The following is a 24,466-nucleotide window of genomic DNA, read 5'->3' as shown; positions in this document are numbered from 1 at the left end:
TTACAGATGGTTGTGAGCCACCATGTGGTTGCTGGGAATTGAACTCAGGACCTTTGGTAGAGCAGGCAAGGCTCTTAACCTCTGAGCCATCTCTCCAGCCCCTCTCTACCTCTCTTGACTTGTGGGCCAGTTAATGGGGACAGCGAGCATCCTGTGTACTATTGGGATATTTACTGCATCCCTGGCTTCTTTTCACCAGCTACCTGGAGGACCACTAGTCTACCGAAGGACAAATCTACTCCTCTACTGCTATCGAAACCTACTAATTAAGCCTTATTTTCTCCCTGCAGCTTCTCCACGAAGGGGAGTTGTGTGTCAGGGATAACCTTGCATGGGATATTCCATGCTGCTGAATCTAGCCAGGGTTCCCTAAAGGAGTGTTTAGACTGTGCTGAGCCAATATTCCTAAGGTCTTGGTGAGCAATGCCCTTAACTCCTCTGTTTTCTAGGAATGGAAAGGAGCAGGTTAGAGCCCTGGGCAATTGGATCTTCTGAGTTTCTCAGGGGAAGAACCTTCTGGTCTGCATTTGTAGAAAGGGGTGTTGGGCTCTAGTGAGGCCTGCCCAAGAGGTATGCAAAGCTGGTAGCCCTCCTGGAAGGACTCTACTTGTCTTGTGCAGGATTTTCCTGGGATAGTTAGCTCCTTACAGTAGACAGTGAAGGGAAGGCCAGGCCTCCGTTGAGAACCTGGTAGGAGTGTGCGGTCCCTCACTCCAGAAATATTCATTTTGCCTATAGCTCTAGAGGCTCATACATGTCAAAGGCTGATTGGCCACCCGTGTGTTCATCCATCCATTGCACATTAGGAAGCTCTGCCAACCTCACTCCTTTGGAGAGCTGACCAGTAAGGTGACAAGAGTGGCAATGTAAAGCTGACTCCTTCCCTGTTCCAGGCCAGCCTGAAGGCAGGACCCAGCTAATGGCAGGGTCAGAAAGAACTAGAAAAGGGATGAGCAACAAGGCAGCCCTCCTTCCAGCTGCAGCAGCCCAGCGGGGTAGATGAATAGTCTTGGGGAGGGAGAGTGACCCTGGAAGAACCCTTTGTTCCAGCTGAGCCATTCACACGCCATCCCAGGGCATCCTGCTGGGTACTCTGGGGAGAGGGCACAGCAGCCAGTCATGGGACTTGGCCAGGCAGATAGTTTGATGCTCAGCAGCGAAGCCCAGCTGCATGCTGCGGAGGTTGGGGGAGGTGCTGCTGCATCCAACAGCCTTCCTCCAGGCTGTGGTCTGTCTCACAGACCTGGAAGGCACTGACTGGGCCAGCTACTCTGTCCTGAGGTGGCTTGAGCTTGTCACCCTCCTCAAAAGCTCCCAAACTTCTTACCTCTCCATGAAGAGGCTCCAGTGTTCTGATGTCATTCTTATCACTTGCCCTCAGTGCTTGGGGTTCAAGATGGGGGCAGATGTGTCCGTTTCTCAAACGGTTTTGGAAGAAAGCCCATAGAGCTCTTAGTAGATCCTCCTGTCCTTGTCCCCCGTCTAAGCACAGCACCCCATGGTGGCTTTGTCTCCTGGCCTTCAGAGATGTGACTATGAACCCAAAGTCTCAAGGTGTTTTTGGAAGCATGTCTGCCCTGGCAGAGGAAGGAAAGCACAATTACATTGTCCTCACATCTTGCTTGCATTGTCCCTGTGACTCTGAGTGACAAAGCCCCTGGATGAGGGAGGACAGGAGTTGACGCCCTCTGCTTCCTCTCCCTGCCCAGGCCTCGCCAGCAGCCTGGAGTGTGCTTGTGGTCGAAGCCACTTCACATGTGCGGTGAGTGCTCTCGGCGAGTGTACCTGCATCCCTGCCCAGTGGCAGTGTGACGGAGACAATGACTGCGGGGATCACAGCGATGAGGATGGCTGTAGTAAGTAGCTTCCCAGGGCTGGTAGAGGTGGTGGAAGATGGGGAGCTGGGCTCTTGCAGGGCTGACAGGTGTGGAGAGAGACCCGAGGCCTTCACATGCACACCTTAACTGCTCACATTTCTAGTGGATGACTCATGCCTCTAATCCCAGCAAAACACACTTTGAAAAATTGATAAAGGGCCAGGCATTGTGGTGCATGCTTTTAATCCTAGTACTCAGGAGGCAGACGCAGGCCAGAATTTAAGGCCAGCCTGGTCTACAAAGTGAGTGCCAGGGCTATACATAGAAACCCTGTCTCAAAAAAAAAAAAAAAAAAAAAAAAAAAAAAAAAAAACAAAAAAAAAAAAAAAAAAAAAAACAAAAAAGAAAAGTTGAAAAAGGTGTAAAAGAAAATACCCTTGAAACCACAGACAGTCTTTAAATAGCGTTCCTTATATTTGTGAGTTCTGTATGTATGCTTCATGGATACATTTAAATTTCTATGTGGTGTACATAGGTGCAGGTTTTTTTCTTGTTTCTTATTTTAGTATTCTAAATAGTCACAAATATTAAACAGATAGGCTTTGTAAGAAGTCTTATATTTGGGGGCAATGGTGAGACTGCCTAGCAGGTAGGGTGCTGCCACCACGCCTGATGACTTGGTTTGGTTCCCAAGACTCATATGGTGGACAGAAAAAAACCAGCTCTAGAAAATGATTCTCTATCTCTCCATGAGCACTGTGGCTCCTAAGTCCTCTTCCCACAATGATAATAAACTTTAAAAATAAGGTAGAGAGCTATTGAAGAGGCCCCCTGATGTTGGCACACATGCATCTGTCCGCCTTAATAAGCGTGTATGTACCACACACATAAAGGACTGGCAGAGGCTATGGACCAGTAGTGGAGCCACATGCCTTGCATGTGTGAGGTTCTAGATTCAACTCTCTCCCCACACTGGGGAAAAAGCCTTGCATTCTATTTCAGTTCGCCTTCCCCCCTGCAAAGTCACAGACACTGTTTTGGATATATATAAATCTCACTATTAAGCCAGTTGTCTGGATTTAGGGGTACGTGTCTGGCCCATAGCATCTATGTCTGATGGCCACTAATTAGTCTAATGGGAATGAAGCTACAGCCTGGACCTCATTAACCCTAACCAGCTCAGCTAATTGTGATAATAATAAAAGCTTCCCTTTCATGTAGCACTTTATCTCAAAAGCCCTCTGTGAGCTGACTGCAATGACCCCCTTGTATGGTCAAATGCTGCTCAGGTAGGGCAGACGACTTGATCGTCATGGTACTAATGACTTCTAGAAGTGGAACCCAGAGTGTCAGTCACCCTTTAATAAGACGAAAGGAGGGGGAAGTTCAGGCTGACCTCACAGTTGATATGTAGCTGAGGGTGACCTTGAGCTTCTGATCCTCTGCCTCTACCTCCCAAGTGTTGGAACTACATGTGTTCACCTCCACGCCAAGCTTCATGAAGTACTGGTGATCAAACCCAGGGCTTCAGGCATGTTAGGCCACACTCCACCAACCAAGTTAGAACCACAGCCTCGCTTTTCCTCTCTGCTTCTTCGCTGTCTTAGAGTAGAGGCTGCAGTTTCTTGGGGCAGAGGCAGGAGTGCAGACAGTGGAGCCTGGTCTGACCTGCCCACCTGACCCACGTTTGCGTTCTCTTGAACCCAGTGCTGCCCACCTGCTCCCCTCTGGACTTCCACTGTGACAATGGCAAGTGCATCCGCCGCTCCTGGGTGTGTGACGGGGACAATGACTGTGAAGATGACTCTGACGAGCAGGACTGTCGTGAGTGCTGGACGGGGCCAGGCCAACTCTATGGGCTCTGTTGGGAAAGGATTTCCTGTCAGAAATATGTCCCTGGCCCCTGAGTCCTTGGGTCTTCAGCTCTTGTCTGTCCTTCTGCCTCCTGTCTTGGTCAGCTGAGCCCACAAGATGTGGTCACCTCTTTGGGAGTCTGGGGGTAGCACTGGGACTGTTGACTGCCCCAGAAGGCTTTATTGAGGGGCTTGCAGGCACTGTGCTTTCTGTCCACAGCATCCTGATTCATCTGTGCCCACAGCCCCCCGGGAGTGTGAGGAGGACGAGTTCCCCTGCCAGAACGGCTACTGCATCCGGAGTCTGTGGCACTGTGATGGTGACAATGACTGTGGGGACAACAGTGATGAGCAGTGTGGTGAGTGGTGGGAGTCCAAAGTGGGAGTGGCCATGGGAGGAGCTCCAGGGATTTGTGCAGCTGAAAGAAGGAGGGCTATGGACCTCCCCTTGCCACCGAAGAAGACTGGTAAAAGATTCTATGGAACTCCTGTCTCATTGCATCCCTAGACATGCGCAAGTGCTCAGACAAGGAATTCCGCTGCAGTGATGGGAGCTGCATTGCTGAGCATTGGTACTGTGATGGTGACACAGACTGCAAAGATGGCTCAGATGAAGAGAGCTGCCGTGAGTGGTCCTATACCTGATGTTGCTGGGCTGGAAGGATGACTAAGAGCTCTGTCTCCTGGATAAGGGTTGACTGGGCTGGTTGTGTGCAGTGGGCAGGCAGGAAGTCTGTGCTCTACAGGACTGAAGCTGGGGAGTTGAGGTGTGACTCACATATGTGCTTGCTTAGCATGCACGGAGCCCTGGGTCCTGTCCTCAGCACTGCACAACTGGATGGGCATAGTGGTGTACACGTGTGTATAATCCTAGCAGGCAGGAGGTGGAGGCAGAAGGATCAAGGTTTCGAGGTTCTCTTTGTTTGAGGCCAGCCTGGGAAGATACACAAGCCCCGAGCTAGCATAGCAGCAGTTATGCAGGGTTGACTTTCTGGTCTACCAGCATGTGGAAGTCTGTGGGACCATCACAAATGTCCCTGTGAAGAGTCAGGCCCCTGTCCCCAGCCATTAGGGCCTGAGGGCTGCTCTCCCTTCCAGCCTCAGCAGTGCCCTCTCCTCCTTGCAACCTGGAGGAGTTCCAGTGCGCCTATGGCCGCTGCATCCTGGACATATACCATTGTGACGGCGACGATGACTGCGGAGACTGGTCGGACGAGGCTGACTGCTGTGAGTGCTCTGGCCAGTGGGAGGAGGGGCAGCTGCCCGCCAGGGCACAGGTGCCAGCTGGGGCAGGCGCTGAGGGGAGTAGGTCTCTGGGGAGGAACTGGAGTGTTGGGAGGGGGACTGGACTTTCTGCTCTGCCACGAGGCCCTCTGCTCACCTTTGTTTCCAGCTTCCCACCAGCCTTGCCGCTCTGGGGAATTCATGTGTGACAGTGGCCTCTGCATCAACGCAGGCTGGCGCTGTGATGGGGATGCCGACTGTGATGACCAGTCTGATGAGCGCAACTGCAGTGAGTTGGGGTTGCATCAAAGGCAGTGGGAAGCTAAGGAGAAGGGTTTGGGCCCATACAGCGTGAAGACATATTAAACGGCTATACAGCTGTGTAGACTGTACACCCAACAGAGGCAATACCTTCAAAGGGCTGTCAGGCCCTTGCAGTCTGTAGATTATAGACACATCATGCAGTTTTCCAGCAGGTGACATCACTGTCAAGAAGAGTGGCCTGTGTGCTTTGGGTGCAGCACAGAGTTGCGGGCTGCGGTGGGGCTAGCCTTTCATTAGGCCTTTGCTTTTCCAGCCACCTCCATGTGCACAGCAGAGCAGTTTCGCTGTCGGTCTGGCCGCTGTGTCCGTCTGTCCTGGCGCTGTGATGGGGAGGATGACTGTGCAGACAACAGTGATGAAGAAAACTGTGAGAACACAGGTGGAGTCTCCCTGAGGTGCCCCAGGCCCCTGTCCTAATGTTGGGAGTGGCAGGCAGAGGAGAAGAGGGAACATTGCTATTGCTGCCTCTGCTGGCCAGAAATGATGCTTCATTCCTTCTCCAATGGCCTGGGCTTCCCCTGCCCTTCCCAGTGAGCAGGGTCAAATCCAGGTGCAGGAGCAGAAGCACCTGTTGTGCAAGCATAGGGACCCAAGTTCATATCCCTAGTACCCAAGTTAAGAAATTGGGCATGACTGTGAATGCCTACAACACCAGCACTGGGAGACAGAGAAAGTCAGAGTCCAGAGAATCACTAGCCAGCCAGCCTAGCCAATATGACCAGCTGCTGATTCATTGGGAAACCTTGTCTGGAGACCATAAGACAGAGAATGAATGATGGTGAGTTATCATATATCCTCTGGCCTCTGCGTGCATATATATGGGCATGCATACCATATATATGCACATATATAGTCACGTGCATGCACTACAAACACATACAACACATCACACACACACACATGCACACGTACAATCCAGGCAGATTGTTGACTTGTGTCCATGTTCTTGAACACAAAGTCAGGGCTGTGAGTCTTAGCAGCTGCTCAAATTCTCACTTTCACTCTGCCTTTGGGAGGAAGTGCTGCTCTCCAGCCCTTGTGTCTGCTTTCCCTCTGCAGAAAGGAACAGCAGTCTCTGTATCTATGCACTCAACCCGCTAAATGTGGTTCTGAGTATAAAGGAACACTCTTTCACTCCGTCCCAGTCACTCATCCACTGTGGAATCACGGGGATAAAGCAAACTTGGACACTCAACCAGCCTTGTCTGAGCTGTTTCCTGCCTTGGACCCCGACCCTCCCACCTTGACTCTCATCTGACTCCAGTTCACCCTAGAAAATGACAGCCTCCTGTTCCTGTGGACTCAAGTCCTACCCTCCTGTGACCTGGCTCTTCCGTCCCTCCTCTGTCTAGGAAGCCCCCAGTGTGCCTCTGATCAGTTCCTGTGTTGGAATGGGCGTTGTATTGGACAGAGGAAGCTGTGCAATGGGCTCAATGACTGCGGTGACAACAGTGACGAAAGCCCACAGCAGAACTGTCGTGAGTGTCTCTAGTGTGTGGGCCTGGGCCATGGTTTGTGGCTGAACCCCACCCATAGGCTTCAAAGGGAGGCCTCCCTTGGGACTCTTGCAGTTTTGGGAGCTGTTTTTCGTGGTCCAGGTGGAATGCCAAGTTGGCCGGACGGGGGTGGATTCTGGGCTCAATTCCCAATTCTGGCTTGGCTGGCACAGGGCCCCGGACGGGCGAGGAGAACTGCAATGTTAACAATGGAGGCTGTGCCCAGAAGTGCCAGATGGTGCGAGGGGCAGTGCAGTGTACCTGCCACACGGGCTACCGGCTCACAGAGGATGGGAGAACATGCCAGGGTGAGCGGAGGCCTGCCCTGGGCGAGAGTCAGGATGCTGAGTGGGAGCAACATGTAGGCAGCTGTGTGATATATCAGATTGCTGTGATGTCATTTCATCACTGCACTAACCCGGGGGGAGGGGGATCACTTCTCCCATTCGCACATAGGTGAAACTGAAGGGCATTGAGTGTGAGTAACTTACCCAAGGCAACACAGCTAGGAAACAGCAGAGGTAGGATGTTAACCCAGGCCTACATGACATCAAAGCCCTAAACCACTTGCCACAAGTTTCCCATAAGGCTGAGGCAGTAGATGGGGATATGGAGATATGACCAGGAAAACAACTAGTTAGCGCAGGAGTGAATTGGAGTGGGAAGATGGCGGAGGCGGGCTTCCTGACCCTGCCGGTGTTTGCAGATGTGAATGAGTGTGCTGAGGAGGGATACTGCAGCCAGGGCTGCACCAACAGTGAAGGGGCTTTCCAGTGCTGGTGTGAAGCGGGTTATGAGCTACGGCCTGATCGGCGCAGCTGCAAGGCTCTGGGTAAGGATGGTGGGTGCTTGGCTGGGGGCTGAGGGCTAAACAGAGAGAAGCGAGGTGCTCTAGAGCTGAGGGGTTTCCTAAGGAGTCTGGGCCCCAAGCAGAAGGTGACTGGGCTAGGGGTTGAACAGCAAACAGGATATACCCTAGAGGGCAAAGAGTCCCAGCTATTAGCCGAGGGTCTAAGAGTACATGCTGATGGGTATCTGGTAGCTCTGAAGCCCAGTGGGGTTCTGTTTCTATGCTGTGTCCAGGGCCAGAGCCTGTGCTACTGTTTGCCAATCGTATCGACATCCGGCAGGTGCTCCCGCACCGCTCTGAATACACACTGCTACTCAACAACCTGGAGAACGCCATTGCCCTTGACTTTCATCACCGGCGGGAGCTGGTCTTCTGGTCTGATGTCACCCTGGATCGCATACTTCGTGCCAACCTTAATGGCAGCAATGTGGAGGAGGTTGTGTCTACTGGGCTAGAGAGCCCAGGTAGGAAAACACGGCTCTGCGTGAGTGGAGAGCCAGGGAAACCATGTGCAAAAGGCAGTGGAAAGGAAGGGATAGACCAGTGTTTACAAACTGCACAAAGCAGAATGTCTCTTCCAATGAAATCTTGAGTGGAACTCTGATACAGAAAACAACTGTAGGCTCAAGAGATGGCTCAGTGGTTAAGAGCACTGACCACTCTTCCAGAGGTCCTGAGTTCAATTCCCAGCAGCCACATGGTTGCTCACAACCATCTGTCCATAGTGGGATCTAATACCCTCTTCTGGAAGAAAGGCATATGTGTGGATAGAGCACTCATATACATAAAATAAATAAAATACTTTAGAAAAGAGAGAGCAGCTGTAGTGTTGAAGAGGTTGCTCATTTCACACAGTGCTTGCCTGGCTTGGATGCATAAAGCCCTGGGTTTGCCTCCCAGCACTGTGTAAACCAGACATGGCGATGCCTGTGATCCTAACACTGAAGAGCAGAAACAGAAAGATCAGAAGTTCAAGGTCCAGTTTGAGGCCAGGCCGCGATACAGGAGATCTCCCCTCTGCCATCTCAACAAACAAAAAGCAACCGCTAATCTGACGAGCTTACACTATTCTACAAGCAGGTTAAGCGACTTAGAAGTTGGTGTGCAGGGCTGGAGTTAAAACTCAGTAGTAGAGCACACTTACCTACTTGTGAAAGGCACTGACTTACATCCCCAGCACCAGCCACAAAAAAAGGAAGGGAAGGAGGGAGTGAGAGAAGGAGGAGAGACCAAGTACCCAGGATCTGTTATCCAACCAGGCTCAGATGATACATTCCTGAAGTAAAGGAGGTGTGTGGGGGGAGGGGGGAGGTCAGGAGACCAAGGTCATCCTCATCCACACAGGGAAGAAATGCATGACCCTGGTCAATTGCTTGCGTTCTCTCCATTTCCACCTCCTGGAAATGGTAGTACCTAGCTCAGAGCTCTGATGCCTGTAAGACAGCTGCCACAAGGTCTGGCCCCAGAAGCGTCTTCTTGTAAGAGTTTGTTCTTGTTTCCAGAACACAGAACTGCCTAGGGTGAATCCCTAACACTTTCCCACTGGCTCTTCTCACCAGGGGGTCTGGCTGTGGACTGGGTCCACGACAAGCTCTACTGGACTGACTCGGGGACATCGAGGATTGAGGTAGCTAATCTGGATGGGGCCCACCGGAAGGTGTTGCTGTGGCAGAACCTGGAGAAGCCCAGGGCCATTGCCCTGCACCCCATGGAGGGGTGAGTAGGTGTCTCAAGTTTCCAAGTCCCTTTTACAACCTGTAGGGATTGTTCTCAGGCGTCCTCAGTGATGCTGACAACTGTGCTCTGTCCCAGATGCCCACAGTTTTAATTGGCAAATTAAAAACAAACAAGCTATATAAATACATATATTTGGGAGGTGACAGCAGAAGGATCAGGAATTCAAGTTCTTCCTCGACACGTAGTTGGAGATAAGCCTGGGCTACATGAGACTCTGATCTAAGCAAACAAATATAGCTGCTTTTATAGATGCTCCACATTAAATAATAAAACACATAAAAGGAATAAAATATACAAATTAGGTGAGGTAGAGTGTAACTAATTAAAAATTATATTAATTTAAGGCAGTTAGAGTTGAGCTAATTAATATCATTAATTTGAAATGATTTTAAAAATTAATAGACAAGTCTCCTGCAGTGAAGCTTCTTAGAATGGAAATTTTTAGCCTCTGGCTTGTGTACATTCCAGGATCTGCTGAAGGGGTGATGTGTAAGATCCTGCGATTCTGTGTCAGTTGTTTGAGAAAAGAGGTGTGTGGGAGAGGAGGCCGCAGACTACTGAGGAAGAGGAGCGTGCCTGCCTTCCCTCCAGTCGCCCCTGCTGGCAGCTTCACAAGCACAGAATTGTCATCTGTTTTGTCTACTGCTCCATTTCTCAAAAAAAAAATCTGATGAATAAATACCCTGTCTCAAGACATTTAAACTATCCAGATATTTAAAAAAAGTATTCTGCAGATCTGGTCATACAGAACAGTTGCCTGGCATTAGGCTCTGGATTTAATCCCCCGAGTTCAGTCTTCAAAGATGGGGAAGAAATCATTTTAAATAAACAAACAAAGGAAAGCACCTCTCGAAGCTGAGCATGGTGGCACATGCCTTTGATCCCAGTACTCACTGAAGCAGGTGGATCTCTGAGTTTGAGGCCAACTTGGTCTCTGTAGTGAGTGCCAGGACAGCCAAAGCTACACAGGGAGACCATGTCTCAAAAGAGGTGAACAAGCAAACAAACAAACAAGTAAAATGCTATTAGGCAAACTGGTGAAATCCGGTGTGCAAAAGTCTGTTATCAGCCTAGGAACTACTCCTCTGTCCTCTACTACCTGGTCGCTTCCTTTCTTCCTAGAACCATTTACTGGACAGATTGGGGCAACACCCCCCGAATTGAGGCCTCGGGCATGGACGGCTCTGCACGCCGCATCATTGCTGACACTCATCTCTTCTGGCCCAATGGTCTCACCATCGACTACGCTGGACGCCGCATGTACTGGGTGGATGCTAAGCACCATGTCATCGAGAGAGCCAATCTAGATGGCAGTCACCGCAAGGCTGTCATTAGCCAGGGTGAGGTCTTTGATCTGTCCGCTTTCATGTCTCTGCTCCTTCCCCAGTCCTGCCCCCAGGAGCCTTGGCAAAGGGTGATATTTGTGGAGCTGCCAGGTTTGGGCTCAAGGGCCATGGCAGGCCATGTCTGGACTAAGGTCTTTTTGGACTATCTCCAGGCCTCCCACATCCCTTTGCCATCACGGTTTTTGAAGACAGCTTGTATTGGACAGACTGGCACACCAAGAGCATCAATAGTGCCAACAAGTTTACTGGGAAGAACCAAGAGATCATTCGTAACAAGCTGCACTTCCCCATGGACATTCATACCTTGCACCCCCAGCGCCAGCCTGCAGGTAAAAACAAACAAAAAAAAAGTTTTAAAAAAGAAAAAAGAGGTCTCATCAAACGAGTTAGATTTGTCACTAGTGATGTGGCTGCTGGTGCCTCTTGAGAATCTTCCTCATATTTGTCATAGATATATTAATTCTGGTCAGGGAAGGCCAGAGCTCGCATTGTCCTGGGAGCTCGTTGCTCCCTCTGCTGGACATTTTGGGGGAAACACCATCAGGGCTCATTTGGCTTTCCTTTTTCCTTATAAAGCCAACATTTATAGAGCATCTCCTATGTGTCAGGTACTAACTGTGTTCGCATCTGCAGCCAAGTAATAAGACAGAGTTCTTCTTTGTATAGAGCTCAACCCTCCACCTGGGGTCTACTTTGTAAACTTTTAATCTTCCTGATCATCTTGCTCTGGGTTCTTTGAGCAGGGAAAAACCGTTGTGGGGACAACAATGGAGGTTGCACTCATCTGTGTCTACCCAGCGGCCAGAACTACACCTGCGCCTGCCCCACTGGCTTCCGAAAGATCAACAGCCATGCCTGTGCCCAGAGTAAGTGGGCTTGGGAGACCAGCCTCAGTGAGGTACCTTTCAGGCCCATTAGAGCAACAGCGAGGGGAGCTGGAGGGATTGCTGGTCCAGGAGAGAGTCAGACTCCTCGAGGAGCCCATGACAGACTGTAGAGGCTGGGGAGGATCAAGAACCAGGCAGTAGCATCTGAAGTGACCCCATTTAGTGTATGAACACCTGCAACTGGGCTTATCTTTCATGTCATCAGGCAGGATGCCTCCTGTCTAGGCAGAAAGAAGGTCCAGTTCTTCTAGAAAGCAGGGCATGGGTTTCCAGCCTCTGCACCGTTAGTCTGACCCACAGAAGACTTTGTGCCATTAGGAGAGGGAAATGTGACTGGGATCCTGAATGATGTTCTGTGACCAACAAGTGGAAGATGATAGAATTCCCTGGTTTTTCCCAGAATCTCTACTTTGGGTTCCTTTGAGTTCCTGCAAGAAAATTACTTGCAAAGTCAGCCTTAGAAATCTCAGCACACAGGTGACTTTTTCTAAGGCTAGTAGAGCGAGAATTTGATTGGGCATATGGTATAACCAGCAAGGGGCCAGGGACAATTTCTTTTGTATCATTATTACTGTATAATACATTGGCTCTCTTAAATCTATTAAAATCAACTTGTTGGAGCTGGGGAGATGACTCAGTTGGTAAAGTGCCCGCCATGCTCGCATGAGGTCCTGAGTTCAAATCCCTAGCACCCACGTAAAAGCCAGGTGTAGTGGTATTTAGTCAGATCCCTGGTCCTCACATGCCATCCAGCCTAGCCAATCTGTAAGGTTTGGGTTCAATGACAGACCTTGCCTCTAATTAAATAAATAAGATGAGGTAAAGAGCTATAGAAGGAGACGCCCAACTTCCGCATGTATACATGTTTACATGTATTTATACATATCCATACACAATCACACACACACAATCAGATTCTCAGAGCCTTTTCCAGAGAGTGATTAGGGAAAACATTCAGAGGTTTCATTCAAATACGTACTTGAAAATTAGTTTCATACGTTGTGTTTTTCCTGTACACTCTTTTTATTTGTTTCATTTCTTTCTTTCTTTCCTTTTTTTTCTTTTTCTTTTTTGAGACAGGGTTTCTCTGTAGCCCTGGCTGTCCTGGAACTCACTCTGTAGTACCAGGCTGGCCTCAAACTCACAGAGACCCTCCTGCCTCTGTCTCCTGAGTGCTGAGATTAAAGGTGTGCACCACCACTGCCTGCTTTCCCATATAGTTTTTTTTATGCCCAGTTGCTCCTGTTATTTTAGTGAGATGCAATATGCTTCCAGGCACTTCCTTCAGAAGATTTACCAAAGCTTACACGAGGGTTTGGTAAAGCCAGGAAGAAAGTGCCGTTCTGAGTAGAGAAATATGTAGTCAGGTTTTCATCTGTGGGTTTCTTGTCTGGATTTAGCCAACTGTGGACAGAAATTCTAAAACTCTGTACTGAAGATGTGTCGCCATTTACATTTTCCCCTTATTTGTGTTTGTGTCTGTATTCTGGGGTGTGCATGAGGTCAGAAGACAACTTGTGAGTTAGGTCTCTTCTACTCTGTGGGGCCCTGAGATGGAACTCAGATTGTCAGCCCTGTATCAACTGTTTTGGTCATTATTCTCTAAAGAATACATTGTATGAGCTGGAGAGGTGGCTCAGCAGTTAAGAGCACTTAATTTCAGAGGACCCAGGTTTAGTTCCCAGTCCCACACAGCGGCTCACAACTGCCTGTAACATCCAGGGCATCTGATGTTTTCTGGCCTCTCAGGGCACTAGGCACACACATGGTCCACATATGGACATTCAGGAAAACACTTCCTACATATAAAATAAAAATTAAATGAAAAAAAAAAAAGGCCTACACACATATTTCTAAAAAGGAAGGATATGGAATACAACTAAATGGGAGTTATATTGCATATTGAACCCCTAGTATCAAACAAACAGATATTAGATTACAAGTAATCCAGAGGTTATTTAGATTATATAGGATGTGCACAGGTACACAAGGGCCTGAAGCTTCTGTGAACTGAGTACTGCAGGGCTCCCTGCACACACCAAAGGCCAGCTATACTGGGAAAGTATTTAGACAAGCCAGAGGATGGAAAAGCTGCTGTGTCGAGCAGTGGCCAAAGCCCCCTCTGTGACCAGACTTGTTCAGAACTGAGTCCTAGTTCCGGGCATGCTCCCTGGTTCTGCTGGCCTCAGTCACTCATCTGAGAACAGGAGCAAGATTGTGTCTCACAAAGCACTGGTATGAGGCATCATGAAGAACTAGGCTTTATTATGAGATTTAGCAGAACTGTTTTCTCCTCCCCTCTTCTCCCGCACTCTCCTGCACACCCCCACACCCTTTTCTTCCCTTGGCCTCCTTTCTGCTCTACGGCACATGCCATTTTGGTCCCCTCCTTTCCTCAACAGTGTTTTTCCTATCTAATTTCATAACCTCTTCTACAGGCATATAAACATGACAGGATCCACATACGAGAGAGAACTTATTTTGTTTGTTTGTTTTAACATTTTGAGTCTGGGTGGGTCATTTCACTTAATAATATAATACTTTTCAAGTCTATCCTTTTTACTGCAAGGTTCATAATTTTATTTTTCTTCATGGCTGAGTAAAATTGCACCGTGTCTATACCAGGCATTCAGCTTTTCTAAGCACAAAGTCCAGTGCCTGACAAGGAAAGAACTTAGTGACCAGTTGTCGTTGGCTACAACTGTGAAGAAAACAGAAATGGGAGGATAATTCTAGACAACACAATAAAAGCAGAAACTCTAGCCAGGTAGCATGTCTGTAATTCCAGCACTTAGGAGGCCGAGTCAGGACTGAGAGTTTGAGAAAAGCCTAGGCTTGTATCGAGGAAACAAAAAGGCAGAAGACTTGAAATAGAGTAAACATCTCAGAAGTCGGCTGGCAGTGGGCAGTGTCCCAGCCGCAGCACGAGAAATGGGCAAGAGAAGTAAGAAGAGAGAATGATTCAAATAAAGCTGATAGATCCTCCCGCAGCGGGGTACAGTCCATTTCACACTGGACTTTAAAGTCTAGCTCTATGCTGATGGGCAACCTGCAGTGTGAAGAGTGGGGGTGAAGGGCAGCAGGTCCCAGGAGATGTGATTGAACCAGGGGTCACACAGGTGAGCATCTGTGTCTGTCACTGTTACTGGACTTAGAACATTAAAAGGAGACCCCTCTCGGCCTTTGATCAGGTCTTGACAAGTTCCTGCTTTTTGCCCGAAGGATGGACATCCGTCGGATCAGCTTCGACACAGAGGACCTGTCCGACGATGTCATCCCACTGGCTGACGTGCGCAGTGCTGTGGCCCTTGACTGGGACTCCCAGGATGACCACGTATACTGGACAGATGTCAGCACTGATACCATCAGCAGGGCCAAGTGGGATGGAACAGGACAGGAGGTAGGGCCCAGTGTGGCTCCAGCCCTTCGGGAGGGGAAGTTTGGGTTCCAGAGCTGGACGAGGGGTGCCGTGGGTGACACAGCTTTCCTTCCTGTCCAGGTGGTAGTGGATACCAGTTTGGAGAGCCCTGCTGGCCTGGCAATTGATTGGGTCACCAACAAGCTCTACTGGACAGATGCAGGTACATCTAGGAGCCGTGGCCTGGCTACCTGAGTCTTCTGAGGCTTTAATACTTATTATCCAAATTGCAGCTTCTGAGCTATGAAGAATTTTGGGTAATGAACTAATGACCTGGGGTTTTTCCATTGATGTCTGAATAAAACTTTAGGCAGTTTTCTATGAATCTTGGTGGGGGCAGGGACTTGGAAACAAAACAAATACCTTTAAACCAGTGCTTCCCAAAATGTAGTTTCTGAAAAAAAATAAAATTAAATTAAAAAAAAGTTTGCTGCCACTGACAGCTTGTTTGATAATTGTCTGCTTGACTTCATTTGTATAAAAGGAGATATTAAAATATACTATGTATTTCCTCAGACCTACTGGTTATTACTATCATGTAACTTAATATATTAAAATCACATAAAAATTTAAAAAATGTAGTTTCTGGAACAAGAGCATCACCATGCACTAGAAAGTGGTGAGAAATTCACATCCTGAACCCCATACTTACTTAGAATCATGAGGAATTAATTGCAAGAATTTTTTTTTCCGAGACAGGGTTTCTCTGTAGCTTTGGAGTCTGTCCTGGAACTAGCTTTTGTAGACCAGGCTGGCCTCAAACTCACAGAGGCCTCCCGAGTACTGGGATTAAAGGCGTGTGCCACCACCGCTTGGCAATTGCAAGGATCTTTAAAGATTTATTTGTTAATGTGTATGTGTGTGCCTGAGCATATGTATAAATACCATGGATGTACAGGTGCCCATGGAAGCCGGAAGAGGTTACAGGCAGTCAGGAGCTGCCCAGTGTGGGTGCTGGGGATTGAACCTGAGTCCTCTGTAAGAACAGTAGGTACTCCTAATCCCTGCAGCATCAGTCCAGCCCCGGGAATCTATGGTTTAACAAGCTCTTTTCATTCTTATGCACACAAAATTTGAGAATCATTGCCTTGAATCAAAAGAGTTTTTATCTAGGTTTAGGAAGTTGTGCTGTTCTAAGGAAAGAAACTAATAAGTTGAATTTCTTCTCTTAGTTTCTGTCACTAAATATCCACCGTATATGCACCACAAAATCTTTGCTGAGCGGTCACTGCCTACAAGGTGCTGTGCTAGGCATGGGGTGGGGAGAAGAAATGAACAAGACTGGAATTTTCCGTGGCAGGTACAGACCGAATTGAAGTGGCCAACACAGATGGTAGCATGAGGACAGTGCTCATCTGGGAGAACCTTGATCGCCCTCGGGACATTGTGGTAGAACCCATGGGCGGGTATGTGCTATCTCCCCCTCCCCGAGAACTGGGTATAAAAGGGGTGTCTGCACATTAGGGGGGGGCAGATCTGTGGATGAGCTAAGGGCAAAAGGAGGAAGTGAAACCCCTGTCTGTTCCCCAACAAGGAAACCTTTCCATTTGAAATTTTCTTTAAAAAGTTTTGTTGTTGTTGTCTGCTTAGAAAAGTCATTTCATTATTAAAGAAGATTAAATTTTGTAGAGAGTGAAATTTTTACCTCCCAGTGTAATCACTGTTAATGCTTCAGGGTATGTTTTTCCAAAATATATTTTGTTCTAACTGCCTGTAAATATTGGTGGTAGTGGCAGATTTGATTTTATGAAAATGACATACCATTTTGGAGCCCAATAAGTACCTGCAATCCCAGCATTTGGGAGGTGGAGGTAATACGTTCATGAACACAAGGCCGTCCGTTGCCACTCAGCGACTCAAGACTGTCCTGGGCTATATGAGATCTTGTCTCAAAAACAAAACAAAACAAAAATTCCCACCAAAAATAAATCTGGGATGTTTTCTTCCTTCTGCTTTGCCATATGTCTTGTATGTATAGCGCGTTTGAGAGTGTAGTCCTGCTTTGCTCTTCCGCATAACTGCACAGAGTTTGTTATGCTTATGCGCCATAGTTATTTAATACATGTGGTCAAGAAAACATTTTTGCTGGGTGTGGTGGTTCCCCTCCTTTTTCACTCCCATGCTCTATATTCTCAGCCTTGGCCTCTCCTCTACCAAGACTCTGAAGTACCTTTTGATAGTGACTAGAGAGATCTAAGGCCTTCTCCTAAACTCTCTGGGGACCCTGCATCCTCTTTGGTATTTTTTTTTTTCATGCTGTGAATTGAACCCTATACCTCACATATGCTAAGCACTCTTCCAGTAAGACACGCTGAAGCCTCCACTGGGTGCTAACTGGAAGTCTTATATCCAGGTACATGTACTGGACGGACTGGGGTGCGAGTCCCAAGATTGAACGAGCTGGCATGGATGCCTCCAGCCGTCAAGTCATCATCTCCTCTAACCTGACTTGGCCGAACGGACTTGCTATTGACTACGGGTCCCAGCGGCTGTACTGGGCTGATGCTGGCATGAAGACCATTGAGTTTGCTGGGCTGGATGGCAGCAGGAGGAAGGTAAAAGTGCCACTAAAGTGTCTTCTCACAGCTCTGGAAGCCCAGGACAGCATTCTCAGGTGACAGGAGCTAGGGGGACCCCGAGTGGTGGGACCAGCAGGGGAAAGATGCTGTTTCTCCAAAGCTGTAGCTACAGGGGACACAGGGCTGCTGGTTGATTAGTCAAGCAAACTAGGAATTAGTGTGAAGTGTGGGCTGGACACACACAGACACCTAATATCCATTGCAACTAGCAATAATCAACCACTTGTTGTATGCTGGACTGATGACTGAGCTGCCTCTCCTTTGCCATTGTTTATTTTGTTATAATTTCTAACTTTAAGAAAAATTGGCAAGAGTATAAGAGGAATAATATTTTGCCGTGTTTCCTATACCATGCTCATTCTCCTCTTTCCCTCTCCCATCTCTCTCCACACACATACACAAATATAAACACACATACACAGTTATTTTTCTGATTCATCTGAGATTAAATTGGAGAAATCTTGGCATAATTCCAAAATATTCCAGTGCATATTTCTTAAGAACAAGAACCTTATGTGGTGAAATTGAATGTGGAGATGGCACAGTAGGTAAAAGCATTGGTCATATAACCATGAGAACCTGAGTTCAAATCCTGCTGCCCGTATAAAAAATGTACAGAGTAACATGAGTATCTGTTATCTTAGGACCCCCACAGTGAGATGGGGGGCAGAGACGAGCATCCCAGAAGCTTGTAAACAGCACAACACAGAGACCCTGGTGGAAGGCAAAGACACACACACAGGTTGTCCTGACTTTCACACTCGCACTGTGAAGCGTACTCATATAGACACCACACACAAAAATATAAATAACTGAATTAAAATAACATTGGCATACTACTGTATAATCCACACTCTGTTTAATTTCGTTACCTATTTCTTCAGGACTGTTTTTTAAATAATTTTGTTTTCTCTTTTACCCTAATATGTCGGGGTCCGATGCTAGCCTGGACCCTCAATTATTTCTCTTGACCAGACCCCAACATAAACTACCTCTCTCTGGACCTGGGTGGAGGCGTGGAAATAAAGACACAACTCAAATGGTTTTATCGGGAGGGAGTTTCTCAGTGGTCCCTCATGAAATCCTGAGTTCACATCCTGAAGAATTCCTCTCATTTATTCTCCAAACAGTCTTTATACCAAAACCTAACTTAGGGGAAATACATTAGCATTCTGTCTCCTAGGTAACCAGGTGAATGGCTTTCAGTCACGTCCACAACCACCTGTCTGCTGTGTATGCTAGCTGTCACATAGGCTTGAATCAGCATCTCTATCGGGCACCCTCCAAATTATAAAGGAGCAACAACATCCTGACCTTTTGTTAGGTTGCGAAGGTCCGTCTGGTAGGCTACTTGACCATCCTCAGTGGGGCCTATGGCTTCAGAGCCTGGCTGCCACACCATATAGGAATATGGGCCTACCCTAATATCTAATCCAGAATAACCCATTGCCTTTAGTGACCCCTGCCTCCCTTTCTCTGAGGGTCTTACTATGTAGCCCAAGCTGGTCTCAAACTTGGGCAATCCTCCTGTCTCTTCCTCCTCAGTTCTGGGACTATAGACCTGTATCAGCAGGCCCAGCTCTGTGTCTCTTTACCCTCTGATCTGGCTCCTTCCTCAGACTTTCTTAAACTTCCTGTTTAAAATAACACCATTTATTTAATGTGTGTGTGCATGTGCTACGGTGCGTGTGTGGTTTACAAGATCCTCTCCTCCCATCATTATGGATTTCAGAGATTGAACTCGGGTCACTGTTATGCCCAAATCCGTCCCATATGTAAAAGCAAAGAGCCTTTATTTTAATCAAGTTTTCAAACTCGGTCTCTCCACATGTCCAACATATTAGAATATCTGGAGAGCCCCGAGCTCAATTAGAGTTGGGTTTTTATAGTAGTAAAAGTGGGGGTGAGGGGTCTCTGAGGTTGTCTAGGGGTGTCCTGGTGAGGTGCTGGCAGGTGTTTCTATCTACAGTCCTTTGAATGGTCTGCTCTTGGGTGGGGGTCGGGTAATCTCAGCCTGTCAGGCATTGTCTCAGTAAACTATTGAGACTCTAGACTCCATTTACAGTTATCGATGGCCAGAGTCCCAGGTGACAGTGGTTGGAGGAAGTGAAGCACTTCCTTTCTGCCCAGACTTAGATGATCATGGCTGGCCCTCACAGTCACCATGTTTGGTGGCAAGCACCTTTACCCACGGAGCTGTCTTGCCGGCCAGTCTTTCCATTTTCAAAAAGGAAAACTCCCTTTCTTTTGTAGATACAACGATATCTATTTTGATTGCTTGATCGAGGGTGTGAATGCTATAAAGTTGCTCATTTTCTTTTTGTGATTTGAGCCAAGCCATGAAATTGGTACCACAGTACCTAACGGTACCCAGCTCGGCGCTAACACGTGCTGGCAGACACAAGCTCTCACGTGCAGGCGCTGTGGTACAGCTTCCAGCACCTTGCTGGGCTCTTGCCTGCTCCCTGGACTGTTTGTGATGCCAGTGTTGGGGCCTGCCAGGTGCTGATTGGAAGTCAGCTCCCCCACCCTTTCGGGCTGACTCTGTATGGACAGCGCATCTATTGGACTGACTGGCAGACCAAAAGTATACAAAGTGCTGACCTGCAGACTGGGTTAGACCGGGAGACTCTGCAAGAGAACCTAGAGAATCTCATGGACATCCATGTCTTCCATCGCCAGAGGCCTCCAGGTGAGCAGCTATCAGCAGTTGCTAGCTTCTCCCTCAGCCGTCTTATGCCCTAGCCTGTCCCACTGATAGTTCCCCGCCCTGTACAGTGACAACGCCATGTGCTGTGGAGAATGGTGGCTGCAGCCATTTGTGTCTCCGGTCCCCAAATCCAAGTGGTTTCAGCTGTACCTGCCCCACGGGCATCAACCTGCTCATTGATGGCAAGACATGTTCCCCAGGTGAGTTTGTGTGGAGAAGGGGCTGTCCCTCCTCTGCAGGAGTCTTCCGACATGCTCTGGGGATCTGTGAGTGCCGCTGCTCCCAGGAGCTTAGAGGAGAGAGTGGAGCTCTGAGAAGAGAGAGAAGTGGAGGAGCAGGTAGGCGGGATGGAGACCAGGGTCTATTTCCTTATGGCCATCTTGTTAGGAGAAAGATGTCCTGTCTCAACAGTTTCAGCTGTTGCCAAACTACAATATGATGATTTGTTCAGACTCTTCACTTCTTTCTGCATAGACTTGTGTGCAAATGTGTGGCAAAGATGTGTGGCAAAGATGTGTGGCTTTTGTGAGCAACAGGACCTAGGTATCATTCTTATGGGAGTGTCCCAGAAGTAGGGCCTGGATACCCAGATGTTGGGGGAGAGTGGTCAAGGTATCTCCTAGGTGATACCGTGTGGTAGACTGCATTTGAACTCCAACTTCCTAAAGAAGCTGAGTGCCTCTCAACTTGCAAATGAAGCTTTCTGGGCCCCTTTTCTACTTTTCTTAAGCTTCATGATAAAAGGGTCCTTCAAAGAGGGCTGCTGTTACAATGCTGCTCTTTGTTACACTTACGCTTAATATTGTGTGTCTGTGTGTGGGAACTTGAGGGAGTCTTTCCTCCTCCCACCATATGGGTCCCGGGGACTGGACTCAAGTCATCAGGCCTGGTGGCAATCACCTTCACCCCTCCCCGAGTCTTCTTACCAGCCTCCTTCCATAATATAGATGAAGAGGTGATATGTGCCTATAATGCCAGCACTTGGGAGAATCAGGAGTTGAAGCCCTCCTCATCTACACAATGAGGTCAAGGCCAGCGTAACCCCTTTTCAAGCTCTCCCACCCTCCAGAAGGAAGTACCACCCATGCATGTGTATGAAGCCTAATTCTCAGTGCTTTATGTATGCACATTACTTCTTTGGATGCTTATAGTTATCCTGTTACTATGGCCATTGTATAGAACAGAACACCGAGGCCTAAGTAATTTCAGTGATTTGCCTAGGATCACACAATTAGACCAACAGTGGGAGGCTCTGGGCTTCGGTTTGCCCACCTCCAAATCCTCTTAGTGCCTCTACTAGAGTGACTATCTCCCTCCTTCTCTTTCCACCTGGGCAGGCATGAACAGTTTCCTCATCTTCGCCAGGAGGATTGATGTACGCATGGTCTCCTTGGACATCCCTTATTTTGCTGATGTGGTGGTCCCAATCAACATGACTATGAAGAACACTATTGCCATTGGAGTGGACCCTCTGGAAGGTCTGTGTGACCCTTCTTCCCTCAACAAAAGCTGTCATTGTCCTTTCGTCCTCTCGCCTTTGCCTTCTGCTCCTTCCGTCCTTGCCAAGAGCTGTCCTCCTTTGCCGTTCTTCCCCCCTCCACCCATTCATTTCCCCAGGTTGGGACTATGGGGTCTTTGATCAGGCTCCAGGCAGGGCAGGGCCTGGACTGAGTCAAGCCTTCCTTCTCAGGAAGAGTGTACTGGTCAGACAGTACACTGCACAGGATCAGCCGTGCCAGCCTGGATGGCTCACAGCATGAGGACATCATCACTACAGGTGAGCCTTTCCCTCAACCCAAGGGCCACCTGTTTGGCTACACTGGGGAATATCCCGTTTGCCTGAAGGCGGGGGTCAGTGTGTTCTTCTGACGTCCTATAGGTCTGCAGACCACAGATGGACTTGCAGTGGATGCCATCGGACGGAAGGTCTACTGGACAGACACAGGAACAAATCGGATTGAAGTCGGCAACCTGGATGGGTCTATGCGGAAAGTGTTGGTGTGGCAGAACCTCGACAGTCCCCGGGCCATTGTACTATACCATGAAATGGGGTGAGAGTTGGCTTTATCAGTCTGGACTGCTGAGTGCACCAAGCTTAGCTGGGGCTATGGAAATGTATTTGAGGAGCACTGTGAGCCCCAAAGGTCACTGTAGACTAAGTCCTGACCCAGGGCTCCTCCACTCCCTGGCAGTTTCTTTCATTGCGTCAGCATAGCATGCAGCTTTAAAGCATGAGCCTTGCCGTCAGAAGACAGGATTCGAGGGTGGGGAGATGCGGCAGTTGGCAGAGTGCTTGCCACACTAGCATGAAAGCTGAGTGTGGAATCGCAGTACCCACACAGAAAGCCAGGTCCAGTGATATGAGCCTATGATCCTGGTACTGGGGAGGCAGAAATAGGAGGACCACTGGAGATTGCTAGCCAGCCAGTCTTGCTGTATCAGTGAGCTCCAGGTTCAGAAGACCTGATCTCAAAAAAAAAAAAAAAAAAAAAAAAAACAGTAGCGCGTGAGCACCATCAACCTCTGGCCTCAAGCCTCGTGTGCACACACACACAAAGACCAATATTTAAATTCTTTCATGTGTAGTGGCTTCCTCACTGTGGATCTAATGTTTGAACTTTCTGATCCTTATCAGCTTTCTCCCTGGCCATAAAAGTGCAGACCTTGTCACCCACCCTTGCAAAGTGAGGCAATGCATGTGAAGTGTCTGGCATGTTGCAGGAACTCACAGGATGTCTGACATACTGCTGGTATTTACAGTATACGGGAGCTGTTGGGATAACTAGCTGCTTCGTTTCCTTAACCAGGTTCATGTACTGGACAGACTGGGGGGAGAATGCCAAGTTAGAGCGGTCTGGAATGGATGGTTCAGATCGCACTGTGCTTATCAACAACAACCTAGGGTGGCCTAACGGACTGACTGTGGACAAGACCAGCTCCCAGCTACTGTGGGCTGACGCCCATACTGAGGTGAGAGCCCTGCCCCTGCTTCCCGGGAGTCTCAGGAGACAGAAGAGATCTGCTGAGGATCTTCAGCAAAGGCTTCTGGTAGACAATAGCCGCCTCCCTCCAATCTCCTCCGCAGAGAATTGAGGCAGCCGACCTGAATGGTGCCAATCGACATACATTAGTGTCACCAGTACAGCACCCATATGGCCTCACTTTGCTTGACTCCTATATCTACTGGACCGACTGGCAGACCCGTAGCATCCACCGGGCCAACAAGAATACCGGTAGCAATGTCATCTTGGTGAGGTCCAACCTGCCAGGCCTCATGGACATCCAAGCTGTAGACCGGGCACAGCCACTGGGTGAGAAGACCCCTGGGGCTCTGAGTCAGGGCCTCTGCATTTCTGGGACTACAGCAACAGAAGGCTATAGCCAGGGCACAGAATTACTTACAATCAGAGAGACTTTCTGAGCCCATGTCCAGTATAAGTCTTTTTTCCCTCTAGGTATGACTGGTACCACAGGTCTATGCTACTGCTACCTCCAAAGAATTCTCAGAGATACTTGCTCTGCCTCACACTTCTGTCTAACCCTGAATCTTGTCACTAGAAGCAGTGAACAGCCAGCCATAAGAAACTAGTTCCTTTATGATAGAGTCTGCCAGCCCCCCAGGCTGGGTGTGAAAGCTCGCTGCTCCTCTCCCTCCAGGTTTTAATAAGTGTGGCTTGAGAAACGGTGGCTGTTCCCACCTCTGTCTACCTCGGCCTTCCGGTTTCTCCTGTGCCTGCCCCACTGGCATCCAGCTGAAGGGGGACAGAAAGACCTGTGACCCCTCTCCAGAGACCTACCTGCTCTTCTCCAGCCGAGGCTCCATTCGCCGCATCTCACTGGACACTGAGGATCACACAGATGTGCATGTTCCTGTCCCTGGGCTCAACAATGTCATCTCCCTGGACTATGACAGCGTGGACGGAAAGGTCTACTATACAGATGTGTTCCTGGATGTCATCAGGTGTGAGTGGCACCGAGACCGGCAGGGGACACGGAGCTGTAGCCCTGCCCACTTCACAGGATGCCATATTCTATTGCTTGCTTGTTGGTTTAATGATTATAAGCTACTCAGGAGGCTGAGATTGGAAGATCACTAGTTTGAGGTCAACATGGGCAAGGTCCAGTCTCAAAAAATAAAAACAGAGCTGGTTATGGTATTTCCCCTTCTATAACCTCAGCATTAGAGAGGCAGAAGCGGGAAGACAGTGAGTTTAACATTAGCCAG

At 48.6% G+C, this 24,466-nt stretch overlaps 1 protein-coding gene across 3 annotated transcripts in view; it reads left to right on the top strand.

Moving 5' to 3' along the window:
- Positions 1 to 24,466, top strand: part of Lrp4 (LDL receptor related protein 4) — a 64,169-nt gene that overhangs the window by 18,063 nt on the left and 21,640 nt on the right. Inside the window, exons 2-28 of one of the 3 annotated variants that reach the window (XM_050124241.1) lie at positions 1,710 to 1,856; positions 3,525 to 3,641; positions 3,916 to 4,029; positions 4,179 to 4,295; positions 4,769 to 4,897; positions 5,064 to 5,183; positions 5,472 to 5,597; positions 6,571 to 6,696; positions 6,888 to 7,022; positions 7,421 to 7,546; positions 7,798 to 8,028; positions 9,124 to 9,280; positions 10,424 to 10,641; positions 10,800 to 10,976; positions 11,391 to 11,513; positions 14,726 to 14,934; positions 15,034 to 15,115; positions 16,253 to 16,358; positions 17,306 to 17,507; positions 20,034 to 20,223; positions 20,310 to 20,441; positions 21,579 to 21,719; positions 21,932 to 22,018; positions 22,121 to 22,292; positions 23,049 to 23,211; positions 23,327 to 23,552; positions 23,899 to 24,202. In XM_050124241.1, coding sequence (XP_049980198.1) covers positions 1,710 to 1,856; positions 3,525 to 3,641; positions 3,916 to 4,029; positions 4,179 to 4,295; positions 4,769 to 4,897; positions 5,064 to 5,183; positions 5,472 to 5,597; positions 6,571 to 6,696; positions 6,888 to 7,022; positions 7,421 to 7,546; positions 7,798 to 8,028; positions 9,124 to 9,280; positions 10,424 to 10,641; positions 10,800 to 10,976; positions 11,391 to 11,513; positions 14,726 to 14,934; positions 15,034 to 15,115; positions 16,253 to 16,358; positions 17,306 to 17,507; positions 20,034 to 20,223; positions 20,310 to 20,441; positions 21,579 to 21,719; positions 21,932 to 22,018; positions 22,121 to 22,292; positions 23,049 to 23,211; positions 23,327 to 23,552; positions 23,899 to 24,202 — 4,177 coding nt within the window. Of the gene's footprint in view, positions 1 to 1,709; positions 1,857 to 3,524; positions 3,642 to 3,915; positions 4,030 to 4,178; positions 4,296 to 4,768; positions 4,898 to 5,063; positions 5,184 to 5,471; positions 5,598 to 6,570; positions 6,697 to 6,887; positions 7,023 to 7,420; positions 7,547 to 7,797; positions 8,029 to 9,123; positions 9,281 to 10,423; positions 10,642 to 10,799; positions 10,977 to 11,390; positions 11,514 to 14,725; positions 14,935 to 15,033; positions 15,352 to 16,252; positions 16,359 to 17,305; positions 17,508 to 20,033; positions 20,224 to 20,309; positions 20,442 to 21,578; positions 21,720 to 21,931; positions 22,019 to 22,120; positions 22,293 to 23,048; positions 23,212 to 23,326; positions 23,553 to 23,898; positions 24,203 to 24,466 lie in introns of those variants that run through there. The other 2 variants (XR_007589015.1, XM_050124242.1) reach the window with 2 other exon arrangements.

The sequence above is a fragment of the Alexandromys fortis genome, unplaced genomic scaffold, assembly GCF_014885135.2.
Source record: "Alexandromys fortis isolate MF-2015 unplaced genomic scaffold, M_Fortis_MF-2015_v1.1 scaffold_222, whole genome shotgun sequence".
NCBI classification, from domain to species: Eukaryota; Metazoa; Chordata; class Mammalia; order Rodentia; family Cricetidae; genus Alexandromys; species Alexandromys fortis.
The sequence above is the reverse complement of the archived record's forward strand: the minus strand, read 5'-3'. Positions and strand labels throughout refer to the sequence as shown.